Source organism: Cryptotermes secundus, unplaced genomic scaffold (assembly GCF_002891405.2).
Source record: "Cryptotermes secundus unplaced genomic scaffold, Csec_1.0 scaffold67, whole genome shotgun sequence".
Classification (NCBI taxonomy): Eukaryota; Metazoa; Arthropoda; class Insecta; order Blattodea; family Kalotermitidae; genus Cryptotermes; species Cryptotermes secundus.
This window is the reverse complement of record NW_019720560.1, coordinates 509288-535359: the sequence shown is the minus strand read 5'-3', so window position 1 is coordinate 535359 and position 26072 is coordinate 509288. Positions and strand designations below refer to the sequence as shown.

The following is a 26072-nucleotide window of genomic DNA, read 5'->3' as shown; positions in this document are numbered from 1 at the left end:
CACACATCTCAAAATAGATATATATATATATATATATATGAATTATGTTTAACCGTCAATACAGCAAATATATTCAGATTTAGTGTTTTACAATTCTGTCTTTATTGCTGCTACATATTTCGGTCGTACAAGACCATCATCAGGCAGTTGTATATAGGAATACGTACAGTTACTGAACTGCCTGTATGGATCTATATCAGTGCAACGTGCCATAACATACGGCTGAAACATGTAGCAGGAATAAAAATCAAATGCAAAACATTAAAACTGAGTATATTTGTTGTGTTGACGGTTAAATGTAATTCCTATAAATATATTGGGTGTTCCTAAAAGAATTGTGGGATTTCAGATACGTATATATTTCGTATTTCTTACCGTGTACAATCATAACACGTGCCAATCGGAAGCTTAACTGTCCAAATTTTATGTACATCCATCAAAGTGCCTCTATGTGCGCACCTTTCGTTACCCGGCATACATCAATGCGATAGTCGAATTCCTGCCAAGCCCGCTGCAGAATTTCGTTGTCTCCGCAGCACGACTGATTCTGTTTCGGAGATCCTGGAGCGATTGGGGTAGTGGGGGTACATAAACCATGTCCTTCACGTACCCCCACAAGAAGAAATCATATGGAGTTACGTCCGGGGACCAGGGTGGCCACCGGAGAAGGGGGCATCTTCACCTGCAGCACGTCCAATCCATCGTTGCGGAAGGACCAGAGTAAGGAAACGTCTGACACTGTGATAGAAATGTGTGGGAGCACCGTCCTGTTGGAAAATGTAGTCATTGGAATCATTGGCCAGTTGTGGAAACAATCAATTTTCCAGCATGTCTTTGTAGGTGTTATCAGTCACTGTTGCTTCAGCGAAGAAGAAAGGCCCGTAAACTTTTTGTTGAGAGACAGCACAGAGATGATAATTTTCGGAGAATCAAGCTCGTGCTCAATCTGTGCATCTGGATTTTTTGTCTCCAAGATACGTACGTTGTGTCGGTTAACTATCCCACTCAGATGAAAAGTGGCTTCATCACTCAAAACGAGACGTTCCAGGAAACCACTGTCTTCCATCTTCTCTTGAATGTCCTCAGCGAAATGAGTTCTGGCTACCGTGTCTTGTGGTTTCAGAGCTTGCAACAGCTGCAACTTGAACGGTTTCATTAATTCCGCTTATGCAGTACCCTCCACATTGTTGTTGGCATTTGCAATTCTCTGCTTCCTCTACGTAATGATTTTTTTGGGCTTCTCTGAAACGTCTCCCTCACTATTTCGACGTATGCATGTGGCACACGTGGCCGCCCAGAACTCTTGCTTTTACAGAGATATCCACTGCCCACAAACTGCCGGTACCATCTCCGAATGTTGTTTTCATGTGGTGCCTCCTTCTGAAAACGTATACGAAATTCACGTCGCTCTATAACGATGGATTTAGACACCTCAAATCGCAGCATGTAATAGGCCTTCTCCTGCTGGGTCGCCATCTTACATTTCACGCCTCCTAGCTGTCGGAAATGGAACTAGGAAAGAGCGCGATATACAAAATGAAAATTTGAGAGCCGCGTTATGAATCCATGTACGTTTTGTTTTTCATCACCAAAAACTGACGGAGATATACGGTACTGAAATCCCACCACTCTTTTAGGAACACGCACAAGAGGAAACAATCAATGAAGTATAGTTCCTCGACCAACCTAGGTCCTATACGGAGGTCAGTAGTCAGATTCACGCCCCTGCCGTTTTACCCCTCGGGCAAACAGCCCTCCAGTACCAATTGTACCTATTGTGAGATACGAAATTAATATTCAAATATTATTTAGAAGAAATTAGTTGAGCATAATCATATAGAAACCATGTTACCTGGGCATAAATGTAATAAAAGGACATGATAAATATAAATGATTTTCTGAGGGCAGCAGTGCAATGAAACATTACTAGCAACACAGAAATCATGCATTACCGCAGTGATAACCTGTACGGTTTCGAAGGAGCAAAGGTTTTGACATTGCGTGTACGGTCGTAAGCCCATACGGGTTTCCTTAATAAGCATTACATTTCTCCCTTTGGAGACATGGCGACGGAATGTGTATTGTTGCGTCGTTGCTGTTTCAATAGCCTCTGTTGTGTGTGTGTGTGACATTTCCACATGTGTATTTCGATCTCTAGGGATACCAGACCTCACTGATACGTTTCGCTCTTAGGGAATAAAGAAGATGCAGGAAAGCAGGGTTCGTGAGTTCTTCCGAGAAATTGTTGTTCGTTTCCGCTGAAGGTTAGCAACTTCTAGTTGTGGCCAAGCATTGAGAAAGACGAAGCAATGAACCCTGTGATAAAATCCGGAAGTGGGCAGCACGAATCAGGACTAGAGGCCGGCTTCGTGACTTCATATTCGTGTTTCTTGCCAGCAGCTATGTGAAAATGGTAGCTTGGTGACGTATTCACACAAATTTCCCTTTCAATGTCTCTTGATTTTGATCGCTCTGCCCAGACAGGCATATCTCCCGGGGGGGGGGGGAACAATATTTCATTCAGTTAAAAACGCGTCATGATTAAGGAACATAGGCTTATAATAAATTATATAAAAAAGGTAAATCTATCCCTGTAAGATGCCATGGAGGCCCGTACGTACTTACTTACTTACTTACTTACTTACTTACTTACTCATGGAGCTGAGCCCTTCTGGAGGAGCCGCAAATTCTGCAACTACTCAAGAATTTCCCAGCATTTTATGGAACTCGAAGGTTCATCACCGTGTTCACAAGGGCCCTCGAATCGTCCCTATCCTGAGCCAGATCTATCCAATCCCTACCATCCCATCCTATCTCTCTAAGATCCATTCTAATATTGTCCACCCACCTACGCCTTGGTCTTCCCTGTGGTCTCTTTCTTCTGGCTTTCCCACCAATATCCTATACGCATTCCTCGTCTCCACCATTCGTGCTACATGACCTGCCCACCTCATCCTCCTTGATTTGATCATTCTAATTATACTTGGAGAAGAGTACAAGTTATGAAGCTCCTCATTATGCAGTTTTATCCAACCTCCTGTCACTTCATATCTCTTTGTTCCAAATATTCTCCTCAACACCTTGTTCTCAAACATCTTCAGTGTATGTACCTCCCTTAATGTCAGAGACCAAGTTTCACACCCATACGGGATCACAGGCAAAATTAGAGTTTTTTATATTCTAATTTTTATGTTTTTGGCCAGCAGACGAGAAGACAAAAGTTTCTCGACTGAATGGTAGCAAGCATTACCCGAGTTCAATCGCCTCTTAATTTCCTTCTGAATCAGGTTTCGATCTGTTATCGTTGTTCCCAAATACCTGAACTGTGCCACATTTTCAAAACATCTGTTTCCTATCTTTATGTCATGATTTTGCCCTGCATTTTGGTGACGAGACAGTAACATATACTGGCTTTTCTCTGTGTTTACTTCTAGACCAACCTCTTTACTTGCGTCAATTAAATTTTGTGTTTTTCTTTATGGTATCTACATTATCGCCCAGTAGATTCACATCATCGGCGTAGACCAACAGCTGATGTGCCCCCCATGGAGGCCGGTAGGGTTGTGAAACATCGAGGCTCCCACATTTTCTCTAGAAAATCGGCTCACAGATGGCGGTGAGGTTGTGACTGAAGTTGTCACTCAGATGACTGAACCAAACATATGGAATACTACTACACTATATATGATTTTTATTAGATAAATTCATATGCTTCCAATCCTTCTACTTCAATTAATACAATTAAGCTTTACGCATTTTCATCTCTATTTTTCTTGCTACTTCCTCAACCCATCTTGTACTCCTTCATAACAAAGATATTGTACATTTAGCGGGTCAAAGACTACACGATGTCCTTAACAAATTTCACAAAAATCGTGTAACTGATGTCTGTGATACTGATCATGGAAAGACAAAGGCAGCATCCTAATAGTGTTAGAAGTAATTCGCTTCCTTCTGAACACTAAAACTCGCATCGAAGGTTTATTGTCATCATACTCGAAGAAGAATACACCCACACACTCGCTCATAACAGTCGCTTGAAGAGTAATTACTGAGGTGTAGCACCAGACGCTATAAAAGAGATGAGAGAATTGTGATAAGCATTTCCTTATTTAAAATATTTAGAGCCACAGATGAGTTTAACTCTAATTGACTGGTTTACGGGTTAATTTATTCCGACTCTAGGAATGCTAGACCAATGGAACAGTAGAATATTTATGTTTAATATTAAATTTCAGATTATAACGGATCTTACTTGCAAAGCATTAAATACGTTTGAGACTTGCATTATGCCGGTTATGACGAAATAACTGAATTTAATTATTAAAATACTGCAAAATACACATAAACCAATACTAAACAGAATTAAGCTATATATATATAGCTCGTACAGACTGAAATAAGGTTGCTCTGAATATAGAACTTATCATAAAGGTTTATTTTTTTTCCTATAAAAGTATTTTTCTCAATATCACGCTGAATTCTTATTCTGTTTAATTAATTGTCTACCTCTGCTTCGATTGTGGTTCAGGTCCCATTATATTCCCTGGTCATGAAACAACTTCCCGAGAAGAAAATACAGCTTAGTCGGTATAGCGACGGAATACGGGCTGGACGGCCCGATTTCGATCCCTGGCAGTGCAAGGTTCTTCTCTCCTCCACAGCGTTTAGACTGGGGCCACTTCCCCGGGGTTAAAACGGTAGGGGCGTGAAGCTGACCACTCACCTCTATCTAGACCTCGGTCAAGAATGGCGGAGCTATACCTCAACTCCCTCTTATGTCTTGATGGCACAGTGCTTGAGAATAAGTTAAATAGTGCCGTCCAGTGTGAGTGGTTATGATTTTCTTATTTCAATTATTCATGCTCTTGCATGTTTCGGTCTTCAGAGACAATCTTCAGAGAGACACCTTTACATCAAGACTGTTACAAGTCACCATTACAGTACATGTTCTAAAAGTTAAAATATATACATACACATTCGCCCCTCCCCGTCAAAAGAAATAATAAGAGGGACGACACGAACCCGCTTGGTTTACGAATTCCAATAGAAATTTAACAGACTAACTATAAATATTTTAATGTATTGGAACAGCCGCTATAGTTGTAAAGACTTTAGATTTTACAGCCAATTGTATATTACGAGTATTTATATTGTATGTATACATTCTAACGTTCAGAACATGTATTGTATTTCTAACTATATTGATGTAAAGGTGAGCCTCTGAAGATGGTCTCTGAAGACCAAAACATGTAAAAAAGTAATGCTATCCCTGTAACAGGCCGTGAAGGCCCATAGGGTTGTGAGATGTTGAGGGTCCCACATTATCTAGACAATCGGCTCAAAGATGGCGGTAAGGCTGTCAGCCTTACGCGCCGGCCGCGCTTTACTCCACAGGAAAATTATTTAGTTAATTCCTGGTGTTCATTTCTGTTAGAGGCTGAGTAAACCCCAGGGCCTACTGAGGCTGGAAGGATTAGGTCAACTGAAAACAATCCAATGACCTCATCGGGACTTGAACCTGCGACTTTCCGGCTTGTAGCATAGCCCCTCAAACACTACGCTACTCTTAAGGGCAAGAATAATTGAAATAAGAAAATCTTAACCAGTCACACTGTACGGAACTATTTAGCTTTTTCATAATATTAATGTGACGGACCAGAATGAAACAAATCAAATGCATGGTGCTTAACTAATTAAGCACAAGGACAACTTTACCTGTTCTGTCAATATTGATGATAATTCTATGCCATGTGTGAAGTGTAGTATACAATACAAAGAAAAATGTTGAGGAATGGCTACTTCAACGTGGCCTCGACTCATCATTCGACATGATGTAGGGAAGGGAAGAAATACGGGAGAAGGCAGAGGAAGTTAATAGTACGAAACAGTATAATAACGATTTCCCGTTTAATTATCAACGGATGTTACACTAGGCTTATCCGTAATGGAGTCCACAATCCCCGTGTTGCGAACATCTGGAAGAGTTTACTTAGTAGTGTAATAGACTTGGCTGTGTCCGACTTCCAACAGAGGTGACACCATGTTCAGATGGGCTCGGGGGCCCTCCCAGTAAGAATCGGAGGTTTCACCCGGGGCTAAAACGAACGATTCTATCCCTTATCTCTGTCCAGTTCCGAGGTGTGTGGACATTTACCCCCACTTCCCCATACGCCTTGGGGACGCGGTAGCGTAGCTGATTGAGGCACTGTGTTACATGGCGTAATGCAACGGGTTAGAATCCCCTTCCAATTGACGTAGCCCTTCCAGCCGCACTATGACCCTGAAGTCCATTCAGCCTCTAACTCTTAACAGACCGAAGAGGGATGAAGTTACAGGAGGCTTGAGAAAATTGCATTACGAGTGTACTCTTTGCCAAGTGTAGTTAGAATGATCAAGTCAGGGAGGATGAGATGGTTGGGGCACGTAGCACGATTGAGGAGAAGAGGAATGCATATAGGATACTGGTACGGAAGCCAGAAAGAAAGAGACCACTAGGAAGACAAAAATGTAGGTGGGTGGACAATAATAAAATGAATCTTAGAGAGAGAGTTTTGGGTGGTAATGACTAGATTGATCTGGCTCAGAATACAGACTACTGGAGAGCTCTTGTTAAACCGGTAATGAACCTGCGGGTTCCATAAATTGCTTTTATACGTAACATTCTGATAAAATGTGAAGCACAAGCGATGGAGATATAAGGGGAACGGAGGTATGGTTTCACCATTCCCAAGCCTCAGCACGAGATGGAGAAAAATATTCAACTTCACTCTCCGGCCGTTTACCCCGACAAAAGCATCCACAATACCCATTGCATGGGACGCTGGCTGCATCCTACAACCAGTCTGGACACTATGCAGACAGAAAAATCGCTTACACTTACCGGAGATCTGAAACTAGTGTTTCAGAAAACCAGACGATGGACAGTGTAAAAAAAACGCAATAATTCTGAGCGTTATACAGCATCGTCAGATCCCTATATACTCCCCTTCATGACGTGTATATTGAAATTTGTGTACACAGTCCTCAGTTACTCTTGCTTCTTAAGAGTCAAGTGCTAATTCCACCTTCACACTGGGCTGGGTAGGATCATTAAATGCACTAAAAAGGAACAAGAGCCCCAACTTGCTAATGGAAAGAGCCAACGTAAAAGACTCCTGAACACAGAAGAATTAAGGACACGCGGGCAAGTTACATAACGGTATCTACAGCAGACCCGACTGTAGACGATTAAGTCTGATAACACAAGTGGAGATTAAAGACAATGCAAGGACATCTAGAAATAGTACTGAAGGCCACTAGCAGTGCAATTCTATTTCGGAGGAATGTGTTGCCTCCATTTTCATGGTAGAAAATTAAGTGAAAGCAAACGGTGCTTTCCGCCTCTGCCAAGCGTCGTGCACACACATGCTCGCAGGCCTGTCAAGAAGCCAGAAAGAACTGGATGCAAGGAGAGGATTAACCTGTGTTAATCCTGAAATATTCCTATGATTTCGAAGTGGAAAAATAGAGATTAAGGCTGTATGGTTCTCCGAAACGTCTGCGCACTTCTGTAAGACTACGTGGTATCATAACACAGAAGGTAGTACACTACATAGTCACAATCTTAAGACCTCAAATCCAAATAATTTCATATGAGTCACAGATAAAACATATTTTATGCTTAATCTACTAAACAGAATGAATGGAAAATAATTAGAATGAACGTTATTTTATTGATTACGCAACAATATGCTTCAAAGATGGCCGACGTAGAATAGGACATGGTGTTGCCATCATGCGGAAGACGCAGTAAGTAGATATTTCTTACTTGATCACCCCGCCACCTAGTCGGTAACAGGGGAACTACTTTTCAGCATGCCGTACTCAGAGCCATCTTTCAGTGAACTTACGTCAGCATTAGCGCTGCCATCTCTGAATAGCATGCCGTACTATATCGAGGGGAAACTTTATTGATTTTGACTTTATTTCAAAAGAAATTTGTTGAATCTGTTGATTTGAGATATTGTTTGAATTTATTGCTAATATTTGACGCGGATTTCTTTGTTACTGTATCCATAATAACGCTTTCCCGATGCTCTTAGCGTGTGGACGATGCTGAATAATGAACTGCGGAGGAACTGGGGAGACGATGACGCTGTGATTTAATTTACAAGAGCAGTATTTCGTGGTTTCTCGCAGGGAAGTGTGGGCGAGCCCAGAATAGAATCCGCGAACGTTTGAGTAGGAGGCAAAAAGGCCGCGCCATAGCTTAAGCGGTTAGTCGCTGGCTTCCCACCGCAGCGGCCAGGATTCAACCCTGGTCTGGTCAAGTGGGATTTGTGGTGGACAAAGTGGCGCTGGGGCGGGGTTTCTCCTAGTACTTCAGTTTCCCTTGCCAATCTTCATTCCACCAAATTCTCCATCATCATAATCACCCGGGGCAGGCTACAATAGGCCAATTAGTGGCCGCCGTGCCGAGTGGACCCAGTTGGACTCCATCCCCCACTAAGCGAATTAAAAAAAATGAGGCAAAAGCTAACTACGAATTTAACAATAGCGTTAAGAGGGCCGTCTACACAACAACAATACCTACAAACAAAAACAAATCGATACTAAGGTATTAACATCCGGCTATTGGGCAAAGGTGTTTCGCTACACGTTTCGACATTCACGAGGTTATTATTAGGCGAATTTACAATAAATCAATCTTAGATCTTGAATTGTGTTTTTAATATAGATCCATATTATTACATTTTACTTCATTTTGATAGCGAATATTACCTTTTTGTTAAATATAATCTAAGAAATAACAAAAATACTGTAATATCATACAGATATCTTAACGTGCATGTTTACCTGCGGATATCCCTTGAAAGGGCGCTCTCGCAATGGTGGGACGAGCAGATTATACCAAACGTTAACTACAATTTTGTTTCACGTCCATTGTTCATAATTTTAAAGTTCAGAAAATTGAACTTAATCATGAACATGAACATGCAAACCACCCACTTCGAAGCTGATACCATAATTCCTGCTTCCCACTTTATGGGTTATGGAACAAATTTTACTGAACAGATAACTGCTCCGGTTTGTAGCTATTACCGCACACGGAGACGGGAATCGATTGGGATCCACACCTAAAAAAACCGTCGGTAACAAACGTGACGACGCTATAAATGTACCGTACTTATAGACCGGCACAGGGAGCATTCTCGTGGCGAATTTCAGAACTATCGAGTGTGACGTAACCTTTACTTCCTAAATATAATCACTTCAGCTTTTCGTTGATGAATCATTACGCCGCGGAGTGGATCATCGCTGGGCCAGATCAAGCACAGACCCTGCAATTCAAACTGCTGCAAACGTTACTTCTTAAGGGATGATAGCAGATGCTCCTGTAATTCCCGTACGGAAAGCGATTTTGAATTCGAATCGTACTGTTGAGATCTGAAGGTACCGTTCTCTCTACCTTGCATCGGAGGTCTTTGTGTCAGTTCCGGTGTTCATAGGACATGACGTCATCTCAAGCAGAAGGCCGCGCCATAGCTCAAGCGGTTAGTCGCTGGCTTCCCCCCGGGGCGTGGATTCAATCCCGGGTCTGTGTCAAGTGGGATTTGTGGTGGACAAAGTGGCGCTGATTACTTCGGTTTCCCCTGCCAATATTCATTACACCACATTCTCCATCATCATAATCACCCGGGTCAGGTACAACAGTCCAATCAGTGGCCGCCGTGCCGAGTGGACCCAGCTGGACTCCACCGCCACTAAGCGAATTAAGAAAAAGTACCTCAATACGTCGGTTTCTAGGTCCGTCAAGCCAAGTCCCTCGAGAGCCGGGGACTGCAATAGCATTGCTACACCAACAGCGGTAAAGAAGACAGAGAAACACAGTTTCATTTGCGTGGTTCATCCTCGTACTCACCCCAGGGTCTTGGTGCTGATGAGAGGAGTCTTGAGGCTCAGAAACCCGTTGGAGCGCCCCTCCTTGCTGGCGCCGGTGTCCATGCGGACCTTAGCGCCTCCCCTGTCTCCCTGTTCGCCGTCTTCCTCGTCTCTCTTGCGCTTCCTCTTGTGCCACCAGTAACAGATGAACAGAGTCACGCCCAGTGTAATGAGAGCAGCCAGGGTGGACAAGACGGCCGTCAGGATGACGTCGCGACGCTCCATCACGAGCTGCAACATAAAACATACGTACGTCAGCACGGTCAGTTGTAGAGACAGCTGACCTCGTTATGGGCCGCACAGAAGACAAGGCGTCCAACAATCTGTCTACTTCTGTGTGTGTATTCATTGTCGTGGGAGAAGTGATTACCGAGCCGCTGTTTGGCAACGGCCGTACAATATGGCGCCTCGACTAGCATACGCCCGAGGGCCCAATCCACAAAACTCGGAGAAGAAGAAAATGGAGAGACTGAAGAAAGCGGTCGGGCCTCATTTAAGCCGCTATACCCCCATGTACCTAGAGGGGCTGAAGGACACCAGGACGAATCCTACTCAGGAGTATCGATCTCTGGACCGAGGTTTGATCACAGAACCTTCTGAATTCGAAAAAAACCACTCGACGGCACAATTCCCGTTAAAGTTACCCTCTGCAATGTCAGTCACATTACAGGAAGTAGGAGAAACTTTCCTTGCATTTGAACCCTGAAAATTGTGTCAGAATGCACCTGCGAAATGTTAGTAACCAGCTGAAAAAGTATATGGTGATATAATCCAGAAATAAATAAAGGTTTCCTAAACAGTAACACTTCCGACATCCGCTTGAGAGGTACCCAGTTCGTATCTCGACTGGCATACCGAATGTTACGACTAAGATTCACTTCCGTTTTTCTTAGTCGCTTCAGGCAATTTCCGGAGTTTTGTCTTAAAGTAGGCCACGATCGCTTCCTTCCAAATCCCTTCCGATTGGTTATCCACTAGCATCACACATTCAAGACATGCTTTCCGAACTGCTGAACGCGCCAAGAATCAAGCTAAAACAAACTTACAATTCTGAAGACCACAATTAAAATGTGAAGACTATATACTGTGACATGTAGACCCATTGCCATATAACAGCTGTGTAAACAGGTGACAGTACAACAGCCATTGCTAGGGAACAGAAGTTAGAAGCTGCTAGCTAAGGTCACGAATAATTCGGAAGCCCAGAAGAGAAGAAATTACGTGTGCTGTGGCCACAGTGATTATTTTAGACTGTGTAACTCAGTGAGACTGTCGTAGTTATTTGTAATTCCTAGCGTGTCAAATAATCCGATTACCAATCCAAACCCCGTCATGTGACAACATATACAATGAACGAAACAGTTTATTTGCATAATTAGCAACATTTTTAGGAAAACTGTAAAGGTTTCCAAGTAAAGTGGTTGCAAAAATTATGAGGGGCAGTCGAATGAAAACGGGTCAGAAGCCGAAACATATTAAAGAACATTTCTTACTTCAAAAGTAATCTCCAAAACTGTTAATATATTTATCCCACTGGGAGATAAGACAATCAATCCCATCCTTGAAAAAGCTTGTGGGCTGTCTACGGAGCCACATCTTTACCCAGCCACAGACGTCTTCGTCCGATGCAAACAGATGTCCACAAATGTCTCTCTTCAGGTCTCCAAAAATGTGAAAAACACATCGGGAGAGATCTGGGCTGTAGGGGGGATGTTGAAACACTTCCCAAATAAATCTCTATAGCGTATTCCTCACAGAGTTGGCAGTGTGGGGGTGCGCATTATCATGAAGAAGGTAATGCCGTTCGATAGCATTCCAGGGCGTTTTGACTTTATGGCACGTCTAAGTTTCTGCAAAGTGTCTTCATAGCGCTGTGCACTGATTGTGGCCCCATGCTCGAGAAATTCGATAAGCAGAGGGCCCTTGTAATCGAAGAAGGTTATTATCACATTACCGGAACTTGTGTGTACGGCTTTGGATTTCTTCGGCGGGGTAGAATTCACGTGTTTCCACTGTTGGAGCTGCCGTTTGCTCTCGGGTTCAAAATGGTGGCACCAAGTTTTGTCCCCAGTGGCAATATGGGACAGGAAAGCATATTCTTCCTCATGGTATCGTTGCAAGTGACCCAGTGATGCAGCCATTCTCTGAATCTTCTGTTCCTCCGTGAGTTGATGTGGAACCCACTGCGGGCAGATTTTGCGGTACAGCAGGTGTTTTGTAAGATTTGAGGCTTTCACGGCGGTGACTATGAAGAAAGAAGTCTTCTGGGATTTGGCGCCGTGTATATGTGGTGTTAACCGACGTTTCGGAGGAACGTATCGCCCCCATCTTCACGGTTGAAGAAAAAGTATAGGTAAATCGTCTGCTTTACCGTGTCTCACGGTGTTGTCGCTTGCAGATTTACCTATACTTTTTCTTCAACCCTGAAGATGGGGGCGATACGTTCCTCCGAAACGTCGGTTAACACCACATATACACGGCGCCAAATCCCAGAAGACTGCTTTCCTCAGCAGGTGTTTTGTCCAGTGGCGTGTACGGAACCGTGACTTATCCCCATCAAAAGACTAATTTCTTCCAAAGTGATCCGTCGGTTTGCCTGGATATGACAGTCCAACGCAGCAATAACATCAGGAGTGATGACACGATGAGCCTATCCTGGGAGAGCATCATCTTGCAGTGACACACGTCCCTCTCGGAATCTCTTATGCCACGCCAGCACACGCGAACGTGACATGCTGTGTTCGCCGTAAACAACAGACATGCGACGATGAACATCTCGTCCTCCTACACCTTCAGCAGTCAAAAAGCGCACTACACTTCGCTGTTCTTCTTTACCCATCTCCATTACTGATGTTGGATGACCACACGTAGCACTAACCTTACTTCCAGCACAATAAACCAACGACTAGTGAGTAAGGGCACGTTTTCACTGTGCTTTCCCGAGTCCACACTAGATGTTCATACCGTAAGCAAATTCCAGTGTTACCAACTTGCGCGCCGTGTGAGTTATGCGTGGTGAGCCGTTTTCATTTGACTGACCCTTATTGGACTTATAAGAGCCAGGATTAGAAATTTTGTGTAATGTCCATTAAAGTGAAATGCAATTTCTTTCCTTCCAGTAGTCTTGAAGATGGAACAAAATGTCTAACAGAAGGAAACGCTGAGAGGACTCGCCATCATGGGCTCTACTCATGCGTCATACAATCGCGTCAGGACCGTATATTCACGGTAGCATTACCTTCTTATTCTTCCTACATGAGTAAGCAACCAAGCCTGAAGGTGACGGTGGCTGTTCTCCAGAGATTCATTAATCTCCAAGTTAGGTTTCTATCGAATATAGTCTCGTTTCTTATCGTATCAATGAACAATTTCAAAGGGCTTCAAACCAAATAAGTGTCAACCCTTCAAGAGCAACAGTTCCATTATTACATATAAGAAAACTTATGTCATGATGCATAGCGCAATTTTCCGCCCAGTCTCTCTGTTTGATCACATTGTAAACTGTAAGCCTTGCAGGAAAAATAAACGGTAAGCTATCCCTGCCACAGGCAGTGGGTGACCTATAGGATCGTGACACATCGAGGCTCTCAGATTTTCTATAAAATCTGGTCACAGATGGCGGTAGCGTTGTCAGCCTTAATCGCCGGCAGCCCAGGAAGATGATTCCTGGTACTAATTTCTGTTAGAGGCGGAGTCGACCACAGGACCTTAAAGAGAGAGGATGTGGTGGTTTTGACTGGATTAATCTGGCGCAGGATAGAGACCAGTTGAGGGCTCTTGTGAGCACAGTAATGAACCTTCGTATTGGGTAATTTTTGAGTGGCTCGGCAACTGGCGATTTCTCAAGGAGGGTTCACCTAAGTAACGATAGCTAGAGAGTTGGTTAGTTGGTTAATTAGATCAAATACATTTGTGTTAAATTGTAATTAAATACTCATCTATGTTTATGAACGCTCAACATTCAGTTCTACCGTAATATTAGAATAAATCCCGTTGACATTTCAACGGGAAATTGCTGAGCATAAAACTCTAACCGTCGACTACAATTAGGTTCATTATAACGAATATTTGATTAATATTACTAAATTGTAAGCTATATGCCATAAGCTGGGATTAAGTATACAGTGGCATACATACATTCAGAATGTTATTCAGACTCGTTATTGCTGTGTGAACAGGATTCAGTCACCTGCAAATTTTCCTATAAATTTTATATGTTTAACATGAGGTCAGGCTTTTGTAACACAATATTTGACATCTAAGGCATGCGATAAACCACAAGCAGGTTGACCCAATACCCACGCTAAATGTATTTCGTATCACGAGGATGCCAAAAATGCCGTTTGAATTTTGAAGGCTAAAATCGCGTGGCAACACCATCCCATTGGAAAATGCAAAATTTTGTATACCTCCTAGTTTCTGAACCAGGCCAGTGAGGCATGCTTGAGTGAGACAACGTCTGGTGAAAGCTGAGGCTCTGAGACACTCTGGTTTCGATTTCCGGAACATTGGGACATATATCTTGCGCTACGCAGAAATTCTAAATTAACTTATTAGACTGGCTTCTATGTCAGATTATTACGTAACAATTGTGTGACTTTCGAAGCAACCGGGATAGTGCAGTCGGTATAGCGACTGGCTATGAGCTGGACGACGAGGGGGTCGGAGTTCAGGTCCCGTTTGAGTTAAGAACTTTTTCTTCTCCACGTCGTCCAGACCGGCTCTGGAGCCCACCCAGCCCCTTATCCAATGGGTACCGGGGGCTCTTTCCCCGGGAGTAAAGCGGTCGGGGTGTGAAACTGACCACTCACGTCCAAATAGTCCCGATGTCAAGAAAATGTGGATCTACATGTATACATCCATCGCTTATTCACCTTCATGTCGTAGTTCTTAATTAGTTAAGCACAGGGACAACTTTACCTTTTACCTTTGACCATAGTTTCACCTCGAAAACCGCAATAATGTGCTTGACATCGGTAAATGGATCTGCAGTTAATCACATGTCAGTGTGACCATGTGTGTTAGTAGCCGTAAGTGTTCTTTAACAAATCAACAAACAAGTGACAACCATTGCTCTCAGTGTGTGCAACTGTGTGCTCAAAAACTGTGCTTCCCATGCCCTGTTAGAGCAAGGCCCGTAAAGACCCAGGGACAGATCTTTTCTTCTGAACCCTAGCCTGAGCTAGTCATCCCGCTATATACTGTTACCAGAAGGTATTGTATTGCAGCCACTACCGTCTGGTGATTACTGGCACCCTAACAAATCCTTTAGCCCTCCCAACCAATCATATCACCGCCCACGGAAGGGAAGAAGGCAAGAAAAAACACAGCAAAGATGAGTTCGACAACTACGGACGTAGAGACACACTGTGAGCTGGTGCAAAGGTCGCTTCCAACTCGGCGTCCTCCATACTCCCAAAATTTAACAATAAAAAGGGTAGGACTACTGCATCTGCAGTGTCTTTTGCTTGTAAAGAGGTCCGTCTGAGACACTTAATATAAACTGTAACCCAATTTAATACTCGTTAAACTAATTATGATGTCTCTTTATACTGGAATACCGAGAACTCACACATACCTTCTACAGCAGCTGACTTCAACGCCTGTTCTTATGTTCTACCGACGCTTAACTGACGTACAACATGAGACTGTTTGCTGACACACGCAACAACAGATAAGCAAGGTTTCACCTTCCAGCCAAAAAATATGGACTTTAACCGCCATATTCAATATCAGAAATGACACTCAGACCGCCTACAAAAACATGTTAAATATGTGGGTCCAATAGTATGTTCCGGGACACCGGTTTTCTTGACTGAGGATATCCGTGTTTTCCTCATTCCCTCCAGACAAATGTAGGGACAGTACCTCGCTAAGGCTACGACCGTTACCTCCCAAATCCTTTGTAATTCATTATTCATGAATCATCCTAATATTTGATGCTACGAAACATTTGCCACCAGTGCGGAATCACTTTACGCGACAAACACTTTCCACCATAAAGAGGAAATATTTCTTTATGAATATCTTTTGCAATTAGTTCTTCTGTCCATAAAAATGCAGAACAGGATACTGCTCTTCGGTTCTTCAAACCTGAAGATAGAGGGTACATGTACCTCCGAAACGTCGTTAGACTTTCAGTGGACTAAACATTATATTCCAGAAGATAGAACTAATTACCATTGCTGTCAAAACCCCAATTCCTACATTATTAAACCTTGACTTTATTAAACAAGGGGCAAGGGGTAGCGTAGTTGGTTGAAGGGCTATGATACAAGCCGGAAGGTCGAGGGTTCAAGTCCCGATGAGGTCACTGGATTTATTCATTTGACCTAATCCTTCCAGCCGCACTAGGGCCCTGGGGTTGACTTAGCCTCTAACAGAAATGAGTACCAGGAATTATTTATATAATTTTCCTGGGGAGTAAAGCGCGACCGGCGCGTAAGGCTGACAACCTTACCGCCATCTTTGAGCCGATTGTCTAGAAAATGTAGGAGCCTCATCGTCTTACAACCCTATGGGCCTTCACGGCCTGGTACAGGGATAGCTTTACTTACTTTTACTGTATTAAACATATCTCTATTACTTATTGTTCATCATATTGAGGCTTGTGGAACCGTTGCTAGGCAATGACTGCGAAATAAGCAGCTATACGACAGCCATTATTAGGTAACGGCTTCGCCAACAGACACGAACGTAACAATTTTACTGCAACAGGGTAGCGATGTTTTCTACACAGTTATAAGCAGGACAAGAGAGACAATTAATGGAAGTGAAGTATTGGTTGGTGAGTTAGTGAGTTAGGGAACTGCTGGGGCTCAGTCGTTTTGCGCTGCTGCTGCTGCTATTATAAGCTGGTAGCTGCGGCCTGGGATAGTTCGGGATGCCAAAGGAAGGGGAAGGTCCACCGCTGAAAGCCCCTACCAGAAAACGGCTAGTGGAGACTATAAAAAACTGAGAACACTAGAATGTGCGCATAATAGTGAACTGTAAATTGTAGTCACGCGCTGTAACAAGAGTCCAAATCTCATCTATAGTCACTCCATCACGTGACAATATTAAATATTCCAATTGTCTCTTTGGCCGCGCCATAGCTCAAGTGGTTAGTCGGTAGCTTCCCACCGCGGCGGCCCGGGTTCGATCCCGGGTCTGGTCAAGTGGGATTTGTGGTGGGTAAAGTGGCGCTGAGGCAGGTTTTCTCCGAGTACTTCGGTTTCCCTTGCCAATCTTCATTCCACCAATTGCTCCACAATCACCCTCACATATCATCTGGGGCTGATACAGTAGGCCAGAAGTTGCCGCAGTACAAGGGACTTAGTCCCACCCCACTAGCATTAAAAAAATTCTTTTGGTATCAGGGGCGGCCCGTGTATGGGCAGTGCGGAACTGCAGAACCCCCAATTTCCACATGATACTATCGATAACATTTATATAATGAGTCCTTTTTTCTTTAATTCTTTCTTTATACTTGTACAATACAATATATAATGTCAGTAGCCAAATCTTTGTATTGAACTGTGCTCTTCTGGAGAAGCACCCCCAGTAATTTTAGCTACGAGCCGCCACTGTTCTGTATTAATATTAAAACGTCTTCATTTCCAACTGTAGCTTTAGCATTTGATTACTGTTGTAAATGTTAGCCTGCATTCGGTGTGTTATTGGAGTATTCCGATGCTGAGAGCAGTAGTGGCGTATGTACAGAATAAATCAATCATGCATTAAATTTGTGATTCTCACAGTGTCCGACAGATGTCACGCACATGCGGCCTTGCTCAGTTCTAACGCTTCATGAATAGCTGTTCACCCTGTGCTGGACTGTCCTGTGAAAGCAGGCATTTTAATGGGTCACTTCCCCGGCTAACGAGTCCACGTATCTATGTTATCATACCTGCCTACATACAGTCCGGGTAACCTTGAGCTTGTTTAGAAAACCGACTGCTGTGTCCAATGTCAAAAGATAAACTTAATGTGAAATTGCTTTCAAAGGGGGCAAGTGTGAAACGAAGGGAGATATATTTTGCATTCGACATTTACTTGGTAACTCGAGGGTTTCTTTCTTTTTAATTACTTAGTTAGTTATTGGAGAGGGTGGGTTTCCCCATGCACTGAGACCTGTATTGGTCCATTGTGCTTCCCTCTATGATATTCTACCAGTCTCTATACCCTACCGATATTGGTGCATACCGTCAGTCCCGACCGAGCCAGCGAGTTCGGCCTCTACTGGCTAGGCGGTATCTATAATGCTTCCCCCATCTATCAGAGGCGTTAGAGACTACTGTTGGGCGGGAAATGTCCTTGAATTTAGCTCAGTGAACTCCTTTGGAGATATGAGGTTCTTTTACGTGCCGTAAAGCTACGACACGGGACCCACGGCTTAAAGTCCCTCCCGGAGGACTTGTTCCCTGAATTTTTCCGCCCTTAAAAATTCCACTACCTCCGCCGGGTTTGAACCCGCGTACCACGAGTCATGAGGTGGGAACGTTACCTCTACACTACGGAGGCCGCTTTCTTTTTAATTTGTGGAAATGGTATAGGCACATCTCAGAAAGAAAATAGCATTCGAGTATTAATGTGTCATCTTACAAATCCCAATTAACAGGTTACTTATATGTCGAATATTAATATCTTCTACGATAATATGCCGAGTACTCAGTTGAAATTCAATCAACGTTTCGGAGGAACATATCGCCTCCATCTTCAGGGTCGAATAAACCGAGTGGGCTTTCCAGTATTTATGTAAGGTGTTCTCTCTATGTGTAAATTAAGTAAAGTAAAGCTATCCCTATAACAGGCCGAGAAGACCCATAGGGTTGTGAGACGTCGAGGCTCCCACATTTTCTAGACAATCGGCTTGCATGTGGCGGTGAGGTTGTCAGCCTTGCGCGCCGGCCGCCCTTTATCCCCAAGAATATTCCTGGTACTAATGTGCGATATGTCATCTGGTTCTCACACTAATAGTTTTCACAAACTTGAGGCACTGTGCTATAAGCCGAACTGACCTAATCCTTCCAGCCGCACTATGTCCCAGGGGTCAACTCAGCCCCTTAACAGAAATGAGCACCAGGAATCTTCTTGGAGGTAAAGTGCGGCCGGCGAGTAAGGCTGACAATCTCATCGCTATCTGTGAGCCGATTGTCTAGAAAATGTGGGAGCATCGACGTCTCACAACCCTACGGGCCTCCACAGCTTGTTACAGGGATACCTTTACTTTCTTACTTACTTACTTACTTACTTACTTACTTACTTACTTACTTACTCAGGGAGCCGAGCCCTTCTGGAGGAGCCGCCAATTCTGCAGCTACTCAAGAATTTTCCGGCATTTTATGGCACCAGAAGGTTCATTACCGTGTTCACAAGAGCCCTCCACTGGTCCCTATCCTGAGCCACATATATCCAATCCATCCCATCTCATCTTATCTCTCTAAGATCCATTTTAATATTGTCTACCCACCTACGCCTTGGTCTTCCCAGTGGTCTCTTTCTTCTGGCTTTCCCACCAATATCCTATACACATTCCTCGTCTCCACCATTCGTGCTACATGACCTGCCCACCTCATCCTCCTTGACTTGATCATTCTAATTATACTTGGAGAAGAGTACAAGTTATGAAGCTCCTCATTATGCAGTTTTCTCCAACCTCCTGTCACTTCATTCCTCTTCGGTCCACATATTCTCCTCAACACCCTGTTCTCAAACACCCTCCGTCTATGTTCCTCCCTTAATGTCAGAGACCAAGTTTCACACCCATACAGAAGCACAGGCAAAATTATAGTTTTGTATATTCTAATTTTTATGTTTTTGGACAGCAGACGAGAAGACAAAAGGTTCTGGGCTGAATGGTAGCAAGCATTACCCGAGTTCAATGGTCTCTTAATTTCCTCCTGAATCAGGTTTCGATCTGTTATCGTTGTCCCCAAATATCTGAACTGTGCCACATTTTCAAAACATCTGTTTCCTATCTTCATATCATGATTTTGCCCTGCATTTTGGTGACGAGACTTACATTTTTTAAACAAATGTCAGCTTTATGATCGAAAGGGTATCATTTAAAAGATTAAGATGTAACATAATTCCCTGTTTCAACTGGAAAACATGTGAAGAGGATTAAAGTACGAAAAGAATCATTTCCCACACAATTTGTTTCTTTCTTCCCACTAGTACTTCTACAATATTCAGAGTTTCCAAATTAATTCCAAAACGAAACAAACCTAACACCCTAATTTGTGAAAGCCCAAAAAGTGTTACGTGACACCGTGTGGTCTGGCAGAAAATTAGCTTGTTACTTACTTTTCGTTCTTGAAGATGGAGGCAGTTCATTTCTCCGAAACGGTGGTAAACTATTACCGACTACACGACATACACTGCTGTCTCACACACTGTACCCATACGACGGCATGACTGCATTCAACTTCTCCACTGCTACTGACCTTGAATTTGCATGATCTAGTGGCACGTGACTGCGCGGGCTGCTCTTACGCACTGCGCGGGCAACCTGACGTTACTGCCAGAACAGGCGTGTACACGTGTACCGGTATCAGTGTTGCCAATTTAGTGATATTTCTGTGCACTGCTCGCAGAATATTTCTGTAATTGTGTGCTACTTGTAAAACTTACTCCTACAATTTTCATTGCTATCAGTCCGTCTCCCACTACACGATCATCGCAGCCCAGTGTTCCGTTACATTACAGCTGTGATCGCTCCTAGCCAGGTCCTAGCCGAAACACTTACTGAAGTATTTTAACTCAGCTGAACATTTTTTCACTTGAAGAATGCCATGTGGTACCGTGTAGGTCCTGTGTGAAATCGACGTTTCGGAGGGAAGTATCGCCTCCATCTTCAGGGTACAAAACCCCTCCAACGAGGAACCAGCTTGAGGAGGTGGCTGCAAACGTGTAGGTAAGCAAGCCTCAATAATAGGCTATTTTGTACGGGGTCCGTGTCGCGACCGTTGCTATGCAAAGTTTCAGTAAACACGCCTTAATATGAAACAATGTGTTTTCTGCGTGGTCCGTGACGAGGAGTTATCTTGAAAACGATTGGCGATATAAGGCAGTTGAGGGTTCAGGTGTGGAGTGCTCATCAGTCGGCAACAAAAGCGGAAGAAGTTCCATTGCTACGATTCGCTACCAGGAAACGTCTAGTGAACACACTGCAGAGGAATAGCCATCGTGGAGAGCTGTTACCGAGTAAAGACTAGTGAAAGCAGACCGAGAAGACTTAGTGTTGAGTGATTTGTAGTGTGAAAATCAGCGTTAGTGTTACAGTTATTTGTAGTTACGATCTGTAAGAGTTCAATAAATCTCTTCACCAATACAAATCCCGTCTACAGTCGCTAATACACGTGACAATATAAACACTACACCAGGCATGTCAAACTCAACTTGTACAGAGGGCCACCTCAGCCCTATAAATAATAGTCCAGGGCCTCATTTCAAAATAGAAATTTACATTAGATTTTGATAGAAGTAAATTAAATTCTATTTATTATTTAGGAATAATTTCAATATAATTACCTAAAGTCACATATCTTGCAGTTTAAAAAGCAAGAAAATGCCATTTTTGACAAGTATCAAACAACTTTTCAATATGTAAAAGGAGAGATTACACAAGAAATTATGTTAGAAATATAAAAACATCGAATTTCCTGCAGCCTGCTAATTTATGTCTGCGTGAGACTTCTTGTCTTCTGGTCTGTTGGAAAATTGTCTTTACAAAAAATATTTCTTCTAAAATTTTAATATTGCTTTTAATATCAATTAGCTCTAAAAGTTGAGGGGCCGCACTTTGTGGCTATGGGGGCCGCATGTTTGACACTGCTGCACTACACTATCAAACATGTGCCAGTCGGCTGAAGACAGCATTAAAGCCAACTGCAGAGGGGCAATGCATATCAAATAGGCCTAAACCTTGCCTGAAAAACAGTGCGGAGCTGAACCTCGATATCCGATTAGAAAGCGTCGTATTATAAAAGAACTTCACGGCTTTCCCCGGTTCTTTATCGCCCTGTTATATCTAGCAGGTTCAAGAGGCCGTAATCTGAGACTTGAAATTCAAACGTACCCATTTCAGAACAGGACATCGGTTATTGTGACTGAGTTTTTCAAAATTGTCCTTTTCCCTGCACGAAAATGGCTGGACAGTACCTCTGTTATGTCATAACATTTTTCCCCAAAATTCTTTCCAGTTCATCAATCATTATACCATTCCTGTGTAGTCTAGTCATAAACAGCATCGTAACATAAACAACATAATATAGCCTTGTTACAGTTTAATGTCTGTATGCACTATCGAAACACGTGTTGGTTTATGAGGTTATATACCTCTTCAAGGACACTCTAGCAGACCCGTAAGTACAAGCAATAATCTTCTAAAATGTTGCAGAGCACGCTGTGGTGATACCATCTCCTTTTCCTGCGTAATCACCCCGCACGTACACATTTTATTCACAGCTCCAAAAGCCGTTCCCTCCTCCGACCCCTCACACAAGAATCGCAATAAGCAAGCACTGCGAACGTCCTTGACACGCGAAACGGTTACCGATGTGACTGAACTGTGATTAAGCAACACGTACAGTAGACCCGTACTTGCTATCTGGGCTGTAGCGAGCACGCCGTCAATTACGTAATATGTGGGTTTGATATGGAGCACCTCAGGGTAGTGACAGAGATTTTCCTCAATGGGTAGCTTCACGGGACGTGGTAAGTAGCAATCACAGCAAATCGTACAATGTTCCACCACTAATTCAGCAACTTTATTGAAATTGGGAGCATTCGGGCAGTTGTCGCAGTGGTCATGATGCAAAGTCGCCTTACAGTATACATTAGAAGCCCATCTGTTTTGATAAATTTAAAATTAAACTTGAAGATAATATATACTCGTATATATGCAGAGCTGCCGATAGGGACGTTTTTCTCCTCTGTTCTCCAATATGCCAGTCCTCTCTGAAGATGCTAGCAACACACCAGGAATCTAGATTCTAAAGGGTTCTGACGATGGTGGATGACACTCAGAATTACTGTTTTTTTTCAGACTTTTTCCATCATCCGGAATTCTAGGTAACAAGAGGACATGACGTTTCGGAAACTGGACCTGTTTCCGTCTTCAGGTGAGAGAGGAAGACACCTACTGAATTGGACCCCTTAGAAATAGCTAATATCAATCATTGAGAAATTTATTGTAAAGAAACCAAAAATATACTGAGAGTTAAGATAGAAGTAGATAGATAGATAGATAGATAGAACTGGTAGAAGTTTACCGATGTTTCGGAGGAATACATTGCCTCCATTTTCAGGATGGAAAAATAAAACCCAAAAGGAAAAACAATAAGAGTCAACAGTAAGATTTAGTGTTTCTGCATTTTACGTTTCTCTACGAACAGAAAATTTATGCAAGAGAAGAACATCAATTACACTAGAGGAGTGAGAGTAAGAAGAGAGATCATTGCGGAAATGAGTGCTTTTGTTGGAAACATCTGAACACAGCATCTTATTCATTTGTTACATTCACCGACGTTCTCAGTAGTTGACAACGTGGCATAGAATGTTAACACAGGAGTGAATGAGATACAGAGAATGAGCAATTGAACATTCATGAACTGGTTCAGGGTACAATCCCGGTATATACCTGGAGGAACTGAGGAAAAACATAAAATACTTCAGTCAAACTAATCGCTATCTCTGCTGATATTCGAAGCGGACAAACGTTCCTGCTGAAACCAACTTGTCTGCTCACTGAGGCCGTGTGGCTGAGAATTCAATCTCCCAATTGAAAGTAGACTCTACTGGTCACGTGACACAAACAGGTGTTCCTACTTTCTTGTGTGTCGGAATTTCAACTGAGAAAAGGGAGGCACAAGAAACTCGCAGGCTCACCGCTTGAGTCACCTTATGCTGGGGGCCTTCTCTGCGACGTGTGGCAAGCTCTGAAAGTCCTCTTGATTTATACTGTAACGGCGCTGTGACATCACAGACAGACGACAAAACTGTGCCCTCACTCACCTAACATTTCATTCCTTCAGCCAAAGCCTTTGAAAATAAAATATCTTCTTGATATTCAGTTTCCACCGCCGTGGGAGTTCTCGCTTGTGCACAGCGACACTGCTCTGTTTGCGGAGGGACACTTTGCCTCCAGCTCCATACACGTTGTCGTAAACCGGAAGCTCACAATGACAAATTATCTTCTTCTGCTAGAAATTGGACATCTCAGTCGTCACAACTGGGACAGGCTCTGAATAATGTATACCCGACAGGAGTAAGATATTGTTTACGAAATTGTTTAGAACAGCCCTGGGGTCTACATAGCTCCATACAAAATGGTTGTCGGGGCCTTTATCCCGCCGGTGAAGTGAAGAGGGCGTTAAGAAAATTACTAATCCCCATCCAGGACCGAGAATAAGAATGCCTGGAGCTATACCTACACATCTACATAGCGTCATAGCGTGATGCTGAGCTAAGCACAAAGTCAACTCTTACTGCTATTGCTGCTTAGACTCAAACCAGTGCTTCAGTCCGCAATAGTTACAAAGATAGTACTGCCTACTCAGTCTTTCAGACATTTGTGGACTTAGCTGTGTGTCAGTAAACAATTCATAATGACACATTGCCAAAGCACAATCTCGTACTAATGTTTTAATGTTCTGTAGTTTCACTGATAATTTCACGAACCCACGATTGATATAGCAGAAAATAATTTGAATGTTCAGTCTGAATATTATTTTTCTATTGATGAGACAAAATGAAACGAAGTTCATTAATACGAAACTTTATCTTATGGCAGGTCGCANTTACCGTGTCTCACGGTGTTGTCGCTTGCAGATTTACCTATACTTTTTCTTCAACCCTGAAGATGGGGGCGATACGTTCCTCCGAAACGTCGGTTAACACCACATATACACGGCGCCAAAGCCCAGAAGACTGCTTTCTTCATAGTCACCGCCGTGAAAGCCTCAAATCTAACATACTAAAATCTTGTATTAATCAAGACAGAACAGAGATACTTTGAGAGAGAGAGCCAATCTTGTACAACACCAATCCGTTATAAACATGTTTGTTGTAGCTGAAGAAGCATAATTACAATGTTACATTCATGTTCCAAAATTAAATATATGAAATAAATATGGTTTTATATATTGTCATGAGTTCAGGGTGACCAGAGACTGGTTTTGGATTCATCATCGAATGTATTCGTCTACATTGGTCTATTTGATATAGCGCGTAACTACGCACGCACACACAAATTAGTGTCCACAGTCACGTCCTCACCATGAATACTAACAGTCTACTAGGATGCAGAATATAATTAAATAATTTTTTTTACCATTAAAATACTTAGTTAAATGGAGATAATCTGAACAATATAAGACGTGAAACCAGCAGGCATTTCGGGGAAAAAAAGAGGGAATATCTGAAAGACAAACTTGATGAGCTTGCAATGAACAGTAAGAACAAGAATATTAGAGACCTGTATAGAGGAATAAATGGTTTTAAGAGGTGTTACCAGCCTAGCACTAACTTAGTGAGGGATGAGAATGGTGATCTGCTTGCAGATTCCCACAATATTTTTAATAGGTGGAGGAACTGCTTCTCTCAGTTATTGAATGTGCATAGGGTCAGTGATGTTAGGCAGACAGAAATCCATACAGCTGAGCCGTTAGTACCTGATCCTAGCCCTTTTGAGTTTGAAAGTGCTATTGCAAAATTGAAACGGTATAAATCGCCAGGTAGTGATCAAATTCAGGCAGAAATTATTCAAGTAGGAGGCGAAATATTACGTTCTAAGATCCACAATCTAATTAATTCTATTTGGCATAAGGAAAAATTGCCTGATCAGTGGAAGGAGTCTATTATTGTACCAGTTCACTAGAAGGGTGATAGAACTGACTGTAGTAATTAACGGGGGATATCACTGCTATCAACTTCATATAAGATTTTGTCCAATATTCTTGTCTCAAGGATAAGTCCATATATAGATGAAATTAGTGGGGATCATCAGTGTGGGTTTCGACGTAACATCAACTACACGTCAGATCTTTTGCATTCGTCAGATATTGGAGAAAAAATGGGAGTACGATGCGACAGTACATCAGCTATTCATAGACTTCAAGAAAGCCCAAGATTCAGTTAGGAGGGAAGTACTGTACAATATTCTG

At 42.8% G+C, this 26072-nt stretch overlaps 1 protein-coding gene across 6 annotated transcripts in view; it reads right to left on the bottom strand.

Annotated features, from left to right (window-relative positions):
• LOC111867947 (synaptotagmin-7) overlaps positions 1–26072 on the bottom strand; it is a 980264-nt gene that overhangs the window by 444960 nt on the left and 509232 nt on the right. For 3 of the 6 annotated variants that reach the window (XM_023858204.2, XM_023858215.2, XM_023858224.2), the window contains one exon: positions 9905–10155. In XM_023858204.2, the coding sequence (XP_023713972.1) occupies positions 9905–10149 (245 nt within the window). In that variant the 5' untranslated portion in view covers positions 10150–10155. Of the gene's footprint in view, positions 1–9904; positions 10156–15502; positions 15550–20211; positions 20334–26072 lie in introns of those variants that run through there. The other 3 variants (XR_002843428.2, XM_023858194.2, XM_023858233.1) reach the window with 2 other exon arrangements.